At 42.8% G+C, this 12,061-nt stretch overlaps 1 protein-coding gene across 4 annotated transcripts in view; it reads left to right on the forward strand.

Moving 5' to 3' along the window:
* Positions 1 to 12,061, forward strand: part of ldlrap1b (low density lipoprotein receptor adaptor protein 1b) — a 47,066-nt gene that overhangs the window by 15,356 nt on the left and 19,649 nt on the right. For all 4 annotated transcript variants that reach the window (XM_023153849.3, XM_023153850.3, XM_004566582.4 and 1 more), the window contains exons 2-3: positions 8,552 to 8,694; positions 10,153 to 10,265. In XM_023153849.3, coding sequence (XP_023009617.1) covers positions 8,552 to 8,694; positions 10,153 to 10,265 — 256 coding nt within the window. The remainder of the gene's footprint in view (positions 1 to 8,551; positions 8,695 to 10,152; positions 10,266 to 12,061) is intronic.

A 12,061-nucleotide genomic window follows, 5' to 3' on the forward strand; every position in this document is an offset into this window, starting at 1 on the left:
CAAAAGGACCCATCTCCCTCTGTAGTTTTAGCTTCATTAAAACTTCATGAAAACTTCTGGGTAATGATCGAATCTTAAAGTAGCGGCCAAGACCATCACGTTATGTTTTCTGCCTTTTACCACTAGAGGAGATGGACAGCTGCAGCTGGGCCTTGCTGCCATATCTCACTAATAGCATGTTTGGTTAACCCTTCAGACCTAATCTTAAAATTTAGGCGGAGACATAGTGTATAAATACACTATGAGTTCTAATTTAACCTGATGGGATAATGATTGTTGGGCAAGCAGCGGTTGGGTGGGGAGTGTGGACACCCAAGTTTGTGAATGTGATAACTCGGGAACAAGGCGATGTGGAAGTTTGAGATGGATACCATAGATGTATCTGTTAGTGTGTGTATGTTGATATTGTGATTCAGCATTACACTCCTAACAGTTGTTCAGTTGTTATAGGTTAACCCTATTTTTTGTGTTTTCACTCCTGCGGTGTTTTGTCAGTTTAAATGGATCTCCCTCCCCAGTGGGTTTGTTTATGCAGGTGTGAACACAGTAATTGCACTCAGGCGTGGACCAGATCAACCAGACTGAGACCAAACCCTTGATGCCAAGTGATTGCACATGATTTAACCTTCATCTGACCCAACTACCAGGTGCACTCTGCAAGTTTAAGCTAATCACCTTGCTCTAGCCACGTATCTATTGCTTTCTGGGATATGTCTACTCTGATATGAGTGCAGTATATGTGCACAGTACACAACATGTAGCAAATAGGTGTAAAAGTAAGTGGGGGCTCGCGGCTTTAGAACAGAGCGGCTTCTTCCTGTTTTTACTTTTGCTGCTGCTGTCCCCAGACAGTAAGAGGACCGGACGTCCTCTCATGGTTAATAGTGACACATTTTGGTTTGCCTGGAGTAAAACATGGAGGGAAAAAGCTGTATGTTTATGAATGAATTTGGACAAGGATTATCTGGAATGGGATTCTTGTTCCCGGGTAGAGGAGACTGGAGCAGGAACTGGCAGAAGGATTAGTGTAACGTCTCCAATTATTTTGAAGAGAGAGCTGAGTGTAAATGTGATGCTATTAATGTTCCTGGTTGATCTGATTTCCTTCCCCTCGTGGCCATGAGCTGTGGGAAATGACCAAAAGAATAAGCATTACAGAGACAAGCAGCAAAGATGAGCTTCCTGTGAAACCATTAAGGAGGGGCTGAGAGTCGAGCCAATTCTTCTCCTCATCAGGTGCCTCGTGAGTGCCTTGTAGGTGAGGTGTTTTGGGCATGTCCACACTGGTGAGATTGGGAAAGCCTCAGGGTTTCACCAGAAGAGCTGGATGGTGCATTCTGGGAAAGAGATGTGTGGGCGTCTCTGCTTAGACTGCCAGTGCTGCAATCCGGACTGGGAATAAGCAGCAGAAGGTGGATGGATGGATAAATGGAAGATTATTCAACTTTTAGATATTAGACAAAGTAAAATAACAGAGGTGATGGAAAAGGTTGTAAGACGTGACAAAGACTCAGTCATGAATAATTCTTTCTGTGCTCCAGTTTTTGATATGCAGACTGGCTATAAAACTGAAATTCAGTGAAATAACCACAGATTTCAGGAGCTTGAAGTGTGAGCTGAACACAATCTGACATTGTCATACATTGCGAAATGCGTCAGAGATGCTCTTTGTGCAGAAATCTCATCACTTTAATGACCTGTTATCACAGTTGGTTACAGGAACATTTGATCCAGACATCACACACATTACGTTCTTCTCAGTTTACTGTGAGCTGTTGTGTTTTTTTTAGAGGTTTCTCACATCAGCAGTTGAGCGATGAAGCAGCAGTACATTTTTCCTGGTTCGCCTCTTCTTCTGCAGCTGGGAGTGTTGAAACTTGTCCGAGGCAGGAAGAGACTGAGGGGATGGCAGCAGGATTTGATTGGCAGAGTGAACTGTGTGATTATGGGCTGCATACGCCTCAGTGACTGATTGTCAGAGGCTCCTTTATTAAGGGTTATTACGAGTCTGTGATACTGTTGCTTTAACCTTTGTCATATCAAAATGTAAACATGTAAAGAAATGTGTGGATTCAACATGAACTGTGTGGGCGACTCTGTCAAACCTGTTTTATTTCCAAGGATAACTTTGTTTCAACTTTCAGTGCAGCAGGAAAACCGGGAAAAATGAGCTGTGTTTTTATGACAATCAATCAAAGAGTTCCTTGGTATGCATTTGGTGCATATGTCTGGTTTATGCCTATTGTAATGATTTAACTTCAGAGGAGGGACATTGAAATTAATGAATGAGTTAAAGTGTAACTATAAGTCACAATCTGATTTCCATTCCTGTGCTGAGATTTCAGTTTCCCAGTCTTTGTTCCTTATAATGTGAACGCTGCAGATGATGTAAACGTATGATAATGTACGTGATGTAAACGTCACACATGCCTAGACAACCACAGGCCACTGGAGACAGACTGCTTGGTGAGTGGTTGCTGGGTGAAATGTGTCGAAAAGAAGCTCTAAAAGTCTGCTTTGTTATTGCTTTGGTTGCAGGCAGATTGCACGAAAGACGCATACTGAAAATGGAGACTGTTCTCCGTAAAAGTAAAAGTCGTGTCTTACTGGTGCAACTTTTACTTTGAAGGCAAACGGTCTCTGCTGTCAGTATGCGTCACACTGTTCAGTTTCACATCAAGTTCAGTGAGTAGTTGATGTGAGTTTGCTGCAGTCAGTCATAGTTTCCAGGAAAGCTACAAACTCTGCAACCTGCTTGCAACCAAAGCCATTGTAAGGAGGAGGTTCTTAGAGCAGTGCAGTATACGTCTTCGTGACCAGTTTTACCTAGTGACTCCCAGTAACCTCCAGCATCAACTCGCTATTTTGCTGGGCAATACACATTTTTACCTTGCAGCCACAGGTTACTATCGAAGAGTTTGTATTCCCCGATCACTGGCTGGTCTCTAGACCTCTGTGACTGAGAGCTACATATAAAGAAAACACACTGGCAGCTAATTATACTTATATCCTTTGGACAGAACCAGCTGTGTTTGCAGCACATGACCATCTGACCCAGAAAGGCACGAAAATGTAGCACCCTGCTTTATTTATCCGCTCCATCCTTTGAAGAAGATTGCTTAATTAGACCATCGTGCTCACTGATAAGCACAGGCTCTACCTGTCCTGTCCCCCTCCTCTCAGCTAACAGCAGCTCTCCATCACCTGCTCTCTCAGGCTTATTTACAGGCAGTGTCACCCATGAGCAGCTCTCACTGACCGGCCGAGAAGCCTTTGAAGTTTGCTCTAATCAGCACCGCAGCTGCACAGAGGCTGCTGCTGGTGGGGGTGTTAGTTGTGCTAATGCAAATGTGACCAATATGAAAATGGATTATTATTGCATATGAAGTAGTACTCTGGGTGTATGCACCAGGCTAAAAATAGCTCCAGTTCCAGAGTTGCTCATTTGAACCGCTATCGTGCCAGCTTTTGAAGAAAGCTGTTGTTTCGTTCTCATTTGTCTCATCTGCTGAACTTGAAGTCTCGGCTTGTTATCTGTGCAGTCTTGTCTTACGATTGCCTTCCCAGATCCTCCCTCGATAAGGGATTCCTGAGTCCCTGCAGTCAGGGTGAACTGCTGGTCACGCGTGGCTCAGCGGCTCGCCTTTCAGAGCCTGTGCGTATTCTGTGATTGGCATCTCTCCTCATCCTTGAATCACTCGGAGCATTTACTGAGCATGTCTGACAGTTTGTTGAAATTCATTGGAGCAGACCTGTCAGCGGCGTGACTTTTGTGTAAACACTGAATGTCTCTCAGCTGAAGCTTCGCTGTCTCTTCTACAAACACCAGCAGGCATCCAAGGTTAGAGATGTTATGACCGTGCAGGTTAAGCCTGTGTTTCTATCCATTACAGAAAAGGTGAGATGAGGTAAGAAAAAGAAGAGTGATAAGGAGAAGTAAGGTGAGGCAAAGAAAGAAAAGGAATGGAGAGGGAATGTAAGGAAATGAAAGGTGAGCCAAAGCAAGGAGTGAAAAAGACGAGGAGAGGTAGGGAAAGGCGAGGGGAGGGAAGTTAAACATAAAACAGTATGGAGCGGAATAATTTAAAACTTAAATAAAACACAATGAAAAGTAAAATTTAAACAAAATATTAAACGATGATTCACTTTAGTTATATAAAAGCAGAATATAGCACAGCAAAGTGGCTTTATAATGCAGTATAAAAAGCTTACTGTGGGTAGTAAAAGAAAAACGAACCAAAAACAAGCACAGCAGATATGAGATGAGATTACAGCGTCTCAGATTAACAGTGAAATAAACTGTATTAACATGAGAGAACAGATGGATGCTGCGTTTGTATGCAAACATCTCGAGCGACTCCTTGTAACTTGGTTTCAGTGATGAATAGCAGCTAGTGATTCTCCACCACAGATTCTATTATAGTGAGTGTTTTTCTTATCCAGGCACTAATGTAACTGCAGGATCAGCTCAGCAGGAGAGCTTCATCTGCCCCCCCCCACTCAGGAGCTCAAAGAGCTCGACCTTGGAGTGGGGCGTTCACTGTCAGACTCGCCCATTACTTAAGTGTCGGTTTGGTTGGAGCTGCTTTTAGACCATTAAAAACCATTCTCCATAACCACTCGCACTGGGTTGGTTTGGCTGGAGAACAAAGGAATATTATAGGCTAGCAGCTGTTTCCAAATGGTTTATGTTCCCTAAATTATATGGTGTCTTAAATTGCTGTTTACAGTAACTGTGTTCAAAAAGCTTTGGAAAACTGAAATAGTTTTTTGCACATCAATGGTCTCCTTTTATATTTGTTCAGCAGTTTTTAAATTAAGTACTTATTTACATTTACAAAATGGGAACTAGTTAAAATGTTCCTCAGAAAAGGCATAACATTGTTTCGTGCTGTGCCATTAACTACATTTTTATATCAGTTACCGTTTTTGCTCCATGATATAATGAAAACAAAATCAATACGATTTTTTAATTTTTATTTTTTAATAAAATCAGTTGAACCCCTGTCCTGTACAGCTACGTGTTTTCGGTTAAAAAGCCCAGTCTCACTCTCTGTTTAGTTCGGCTCGAGCCAACATGGTGTAAAAGTGAGCCACTGGTCAACAAGGGAAGAACTCACAGCGTTTTCATAGTTAATGGTATCCGTCCACGGCTGGCTTCATCCCTCGGTGTCTCGCTGCGGCTGCCAAGTCCCCCGCAGCCTGGGCTTTTCTTTGTCGCCATCTGCACCCACAGCCTGTGGTGGAGGCTCAGGCACGCAGGGACGGGCGGTTGCCCTTGTGAAATGGGCTTTATGATCAAAGCCCCATCAGCTGGTCTCGACCTAACTGGCAGTTTACGCTCGCCACTGACACCCTTGCCAAGGGAGCCGTGCGCCAAAACTAATGTCACTGGTGTCGTGCATGCGTGGGTTGGTCTTTACTGGCATTTCAAAGATAAATCAGCGCCGGAGCTCAGAGGGAAATTTGGAAATGACCTTCTGCAGAAACTTTGAATAATTCTTTGCAATCACTTTGTTTCCTGTTTTGACTTCCTCACTTCCTATATCAGCACTGATGCAGGGACCTTTGGGTTGCATAAGCTACTGCTCAGGACTAGACTGCAGCTTGCTTTAAACACCAGTATCAGTGTTAATGGATTGGTGTGATTTTATTTATTTATTTTGATCAATGGGGTCAAAGAAACCCCTCACATTAAACATTCTAAATGATTGGAATCACAATATTTTGTACAGTGCTATCTGCCTTCTTGGCGACCATCATCCTATCGGCTTTTGGTGTGTCAGTTTTATGGAATGGAAGTGTTTAAAGCAAGTATGACGTAAAGTTTCAATCTTGTTATTGTTTATAACAGTGTTATATCCCATACTGGTATTTTCAGCATCGGTGTGGCCCAGAATCTTTTAAATGCTGCATGTCTAATAAGATGTTTGCTGCTCATTTGGGACTTTCGAGCGTGACAGTGTACGTAACGATTAGTCTGCATGTAGACAAGCAGTCTGTGTTACTGTATTTAACACCACCAATCCCTTTTCTTCATTTAATTAAACTTGGTGTAAAAAATGGCTGAATTGTATATTTTTATTTTCAGTCTGGGTGAAATTCCTTTTAGAGAAGACCAATACCAGTAGGAGAAACGTTAGGTTAACAAACGTTACATTTGAAGCCCTTAGAAAGGCCTAAACTCTTCCCACTTACACCTGTTTGCACATCTTGGACAGAAACACTGTGGCACTGACAGCCGATCACGTCGAAGACCCTGGGTTAGTGCTGTCGTTGATAATGTTTTCTGATGGACCTTTTGAAGGGGGAAATGGATTCCCTCTGCCCCTCACTCAATCACACCACACAGAGGCAAGCCCTAAACCTTTTACAAGCTTCAAGGAGAGCTCGGCTTGTTTGTTGTTGGAGCGAATGGCTGAACAGTGACAGCAGTTGTTTACTTGTGTGAACTTCCACTCAGAAACTTTTTTCCTGCTGTTTATGCAGCTGGTTTCTAATTTACTCAGTTTTGCTCTGCTTTGTTGGGTATCTAATGCGATGTGCTGGCATAAGTTGAACATAGGTGTCGGGGATTTGGCACTACTTGACCAGATGCAGAAGCTTTATTCATAATGGCACAATAAGACGAAACAAATTCGCCCTGAGCCGTCTTTTATGAATAGCTTCACCGTCAGGAGTTGGCAGAATTATAAATGAAATGTGGCAAACAGGAAAGAGCGACTAGTTTTTCCTCTTGAATCTGCAAGAGATGTATGATCTACACAGCGCTGCTCATGTTGTTTTCCCCTTAAATGTAGGTGTTTTTGTAATCAGTGTTTTTAACAGAATAAAGGTTGATGATGGGAAAGAACGGGATAACTGTGAAACTGAGGCTGTGCTTAATTGTGTGTATAATTGTGTGTATTTACTGATATTGAAACGGATTTGAAGTGCGAAAGCAGAGAACAGATGCAGTGAAGAGTAATTAAAAAAACTGCCGTTATGCTTTGCTAATGTGTGATTCATGCAAATTAAACAAACTAAAGTCTTTGGCTGTCAGTAACTGCAGCTCCACATTTCCTCTACACACTTCCAGCTTCATGATAAAGCTCTTTTCCTTTGAAAGGTACTTTATCACCATTGTTTCATTGTCTGAAGTTTCCCTTTTCTCCCGTGTACCAAACAACAGGAGATTTGCTGATGGAGTCATTTTTACTGATGGAAATACTCCATGTAGTTGGGGTGACAGCAGTGACGTCTGGGTAAAGCCTTTGTGGCACCTTATGAAGCACATAGATTTTGTTTTTTGTTTTTTTTAACTAGAGGTCATTATAGTTCACCAAAACAAAGTATGAAAAACAGTTCAGTTAACCAAGCTTGTCTTTAGCTTTAGTCCTCCTCGTGTTGGTCACATGCGCCATCACAGACAGCTTATGGAGGCATGGATGCACATGTTTCTCGAGGCTTGGGGACGTTTGCATGACTCCGAGTCAGCTGCCTTCAACGGCTGTTTTTGTTGTCGTGTCTAATCTGAACTGCTCAGGTTTTGTCCCTGACACACACTGAATCAGATAAAACTAAAAGAAACACTGAAACTAGTATCAGTGAGGCCAAAACCACCTTTTCTTTATGAATGGAAAAATGTTTATTGCATGATTAAAAAGAAACTACAGCTGCTTCTTCTTTGATTACTGATGAAGTATAAAGAGATGCAAAAAATGGATGTATAATTTTATGATATAAAGTTATGCATTCATCCTTGTGGGTTCCCCACATCCCCCTCAGAATTAGCAGAATATTTTGTGCTTTTAATCTACTGTTAATTTCATGCAATTTGAATGTGAGGCCACAGATGAGGACATCCCGTCTTATGCAAAAAGAAAACTGTTGCAATCTGAGGCAGTGAAGCAACAGTTGCGAACCTCTTCTGCTGGTCTTACAAGATCACACAGCTACGTTATATTAGTGTTAAAATGTGACGATACTGAAAAGCACAGAAGAACTCATAGGTAGAACATGAGTCTGCTATCTGAATGTTGGTGAACAGCAAACCTTTTCTTTTATTATGACTAGCCGCATATACCACATGGTGGTAACGCCACTGAAAGTTTGCCCGAAGTGGTTTTTTTTAAATCAGGAAACAGCTCTAACATGGAGGGCACCAGTGCTTGTTTCTGTTCCTCTACAACATAGACATGAAATTGTGCAGTTTTGCTGCTGAGTAAATTGCCCTTGAGGGCCCTTAAATCAAAAACTATTCTTAGTATTAAGGTTTTGTTTATTAGTAAACAAATCAGTTGATCCGTGAGGGTCAGGTTGAAGGCCTTGCTTTTCCTGTTACTCACCTAAGTTGAGCTCACGGTCTTTAATGTAGCAAGTGTAATATACTCCATACAAGAGCATAATCTTACCATTGTGAAAGGAGGGTGTACAGACCCATGATAAGGACACGTTCTGCCAGCCTGCAAGCTGTGGTGACATGTCTGACGGGGGGATTTGCAGCCTGCCGTGCAAACGGCTAGTAATGGTGGTGAGCAGAAGTGTCAATGGTGTGTGTCTCATGTTGCAGAGCTGCCGGAGAACTGGACGGACACGAGAGAGACCCTACTGGAGGGCATGTCGTTCCAGCTCAAGTATCTGGGGGTCACGATGGTCGAGCAGCCCAAAGGAGAGGAGCTCTCAGCAGCAGCTGTCAAGAGGATAGTGGCAACGGTGAGACACGCACGCACGAGTAGTTTAAAATCTCTTTTTAATGTTCAGAAAACGGTTCCAAGAAAATGAGTTTCTCTCGAGCATACGTGACGTTTTCTTCATCATCACCTCTGCCGCTTAAATATTTTAGTCATTCAGAAGCGTGCTCCGTTATGACCTGACCTCGCCGACACCTCGGTGAAAAGTGACTGGTTGGCTGCTTCCCTGAGGCCCAGGTTGACATTTAGAGGAGGATGCAATTAGTATGTGGACACTGTGTGACTCAGTCAGCTTTATCATGGTGGAGAGCTTAATGTTATTGGATCTGGCAGCTCAGTGGATAATGAAGTTAGCGGTGGCAGAATAGTGGGACACGGTGAATGAAGTCACAGCCTCTGATTGGGTCTAATCTGCTGCCTGCCCTTAATGCCCCCCTGCAGAGGATGCTTACTCCTGAATGGGAATTGAGTGATTTTAAGCAATAGACTTGATAAAGTAAATAATCTTTATCGCACAGGTTTGTGTGACAGTGCTTTTGTCTAACGATAGACACCACATAGATTGTATATGATACCCTGAATTATTTGCTGTCACATAGGCGCTCTAACCACGAGAGGTGCTCATATTAAACATGGCTGAAGTATTACATGACAGGCCTTTGTACAAGTAATCCTGAGAGCCACAAGTTCAGGCTTTAGACTCTTCTAAGCGCACAGTTTCAGGTGCTTTTTCTAAACTTGATGATGTCCCTGAGATGGACACAGAAGCTCCGCCCACCTGCCATTCAAACCTTGTGTGTGCAATGGGCAGCCAATTAGATGCAAGTATGTTTAAAGGTGGAAGAGCTAAAATAGTTTGTTTCCATCAAGCCTTGGTAAATGATAAAGAAGGATTGTTTTGAGCAGTGCATCAAATTCAAATTCAAATTCAAATTTTTTATTTGTCACGTACACAGTCATACACAGTACGATATGTAGTGAAATGTAGTGAAATCATGCGAAGCTACTTTGATAAATCCAGGAATGAAAATGTGGAGCTGGAAATGAACTCCGTGCCCAGTTAGGCCCAGTTAGGCCCAGGTTAAAATGATCTTCACATTACTACACTAAAGTGAAACGGAGGGAAGGTTTAAAGCATTTCTACATCTCAACCTCAGAGTAATTTTAAACTTGAGGATATAAAACACATTTTTTTCTTTTTAGCTAAAATATTCTTTTTATGAATAAAACTGCTACGAGAGATACAAGTTATCATTTAATAGGTTGGTTGTTCCAGCCCACTCCAGATAGAGTGGGTCTAACATGCCACTTTAATGTTTTATGTAGTTTTTATTTTTAACCATGCTGAATGAAGATTAGCACCTGAGGTTTTAGCCTCTTTTTCCTTCTGTTAGCTAACTCTCTCTCCCTCTTTTTGTTTTTGTGGCCTCCACCCTTTCTCTTTCCACCCTTTCCTCTCTCTACATGTTCCTTTCTCCAGGCCAAAGCCAGTGGAAAAAAGCTCCAGAAAGTCTCGTTAACGGTCTCCCCTCGTGGAATCATCCTGCGTGACAGTGCCTCAAACCAGCTGATAGAAAACGTCTCCATATACAGGTCAGTCTGCCTCTTTCACCTCCTCAGGCAAACATTGTGTGCCGCTGACCTGACCAGGTTGTCTGGATTTGTGAAATAGTTTCACCCTAAGCTTGTCTTTATCATTCACAATAAAGCAAAAGTTGTTATCCGCCTCTTGCTGTCATTTATCACTGGATAGATGTGTGTTAGGAGGTGTGGCGCTCCCAAGGCGGTGGGAGAGGCAGGGAGGGTAGGAGTCTATCAGCGCTGTATCTAATCAGTCTCGGTGCTCTCGGGAGCTGTGTGTCTGAGCTTTTACCTCAGATGTGTCTTACACACACTTGTCTTAAGAGCTCACTTGCCTGCCAGAGCTTGCATATGCTGGCCCCGAGCTGGATTCACTTTTCTCAAATTCCACTTATATGAGTTGACAAATCAAGGAGAGTTGGGACTTTCCAGCGTTTTTCCCAGCACGAATGTGGGCTGTGTACACTAATTTCTTTTCAAAGCTGGCAGATTGAGGACAACATTTAAATTATTGACCGTTTTCTCAAGGTATCATGGAGCCATGTGATGGACAAGTCGTGTTTCTGCCTGTATTTGAGAGGAAAGTCTCCCCACCTGCTCAATTTTGCATCGCTTATCACTGAACAACTGTCGCCTAGCTGTGCAAGATGGAGCTAATTTTCCAGCATGCACCATTTATCTATATTAAAAATCTCGTCTCTCCATCTCCAGGCTGTTTTTCTTTTTCTTTTTTTTTGGGGGACTAAACTTGGCTAACATTTTCACTGTTGTGCAAAGGGAGGGTGAGGCAGAATGACAGATGTCACAGGGTTGGGTGGAGATAAAACTCAGCTGATTAATTGTGTTGCTGGAAGCTGTAAGTGTATCCAAACACATTAAGATCAATTCTTCATTTGCTCTGTAAGAATTTCTTTTATTTGCATCATTTTTTTGTGAGCAATGTTTTTTTTTCTTTTTGTTTTTTTTAACCAAGGACGTTCTGGAGGAAGTGAGCGAAATGGGCTTCAGAAAATTATGCAGGGATCTACAGTTTTAGCCCCGAGCTCCATATTTGTTCAAATTAAAATGATGCAGGAAGAGCTGACAGCATGTCCTGTTATCACTGGATTAACTGGATACTGAAGAAAACCTGAAAGTTGTGATTTCTGAGCTGATTTTCAGCAATTTATACACTGTGGGATTTGGGGAGATGCAGGAGTAGACACTCCTATTCCCGTGGGCTGTGTGGGTGTTGTTAAAGCTGGTGATAGGAGAGCCAAATAACAGGGTGGAGCTAGAACAGCTAACTTCTTTTGTTTCATATCTTTCCCTCGCTATTTAACTAATAGACTCCATATAAAACAGAGCTTCCAGGTCTGAAAAGTGAAATCAGGCCCAAAAATGCAGCATAAACCTTTATGTCCACAAAACAACCCTCCTTACTCCATTAAAGCTAGTTTAAGTAGCCGGGATTCGACCTCCAAGGCGTCCGCCTTCAACTGCCACAAAGCACTTCACATCTGCAGCTCCACCCGCAGGTGGTGTGCTACAGGAAAATGAGTTCATGTGGCTCGTTTTCACTGAGCCTGGAGGTTGAGGTGTCTCTGGTGCAGGCCAGGTTTCTGGACCTACTAGTTGTCGTCTCTATAGCGTGCTCGTGAGTCAAGCTTGGTGCTGCTCTTCGCTCACGACTGATTTGCTATAGCTCCTGGCATCTCTCGGGCACCCAAATCCCTCCACCACCAGGTCCATGGAGTGGTTGCTACTGTTTTGTTTTAAAAGGACCTAAGACAAGTCATGGGCATGTCCCAGCTCCAGCTGTAACTGCA

Source organism: Maylandia zebra, linkage group LG19 (assembly GCF_041146795.1).
Source record: "Maylandia zebra isolate NMK-2024a linkage group LG19, Mzebra_GT3a, whole genome shotgun sequence".
Classification (NCBI taxonomy): Eukaryota; Metazoa; Chordata; class Actinopteri; order Cichliformes; family Cichlidae; genus Maylandia; species Maylandia zebra.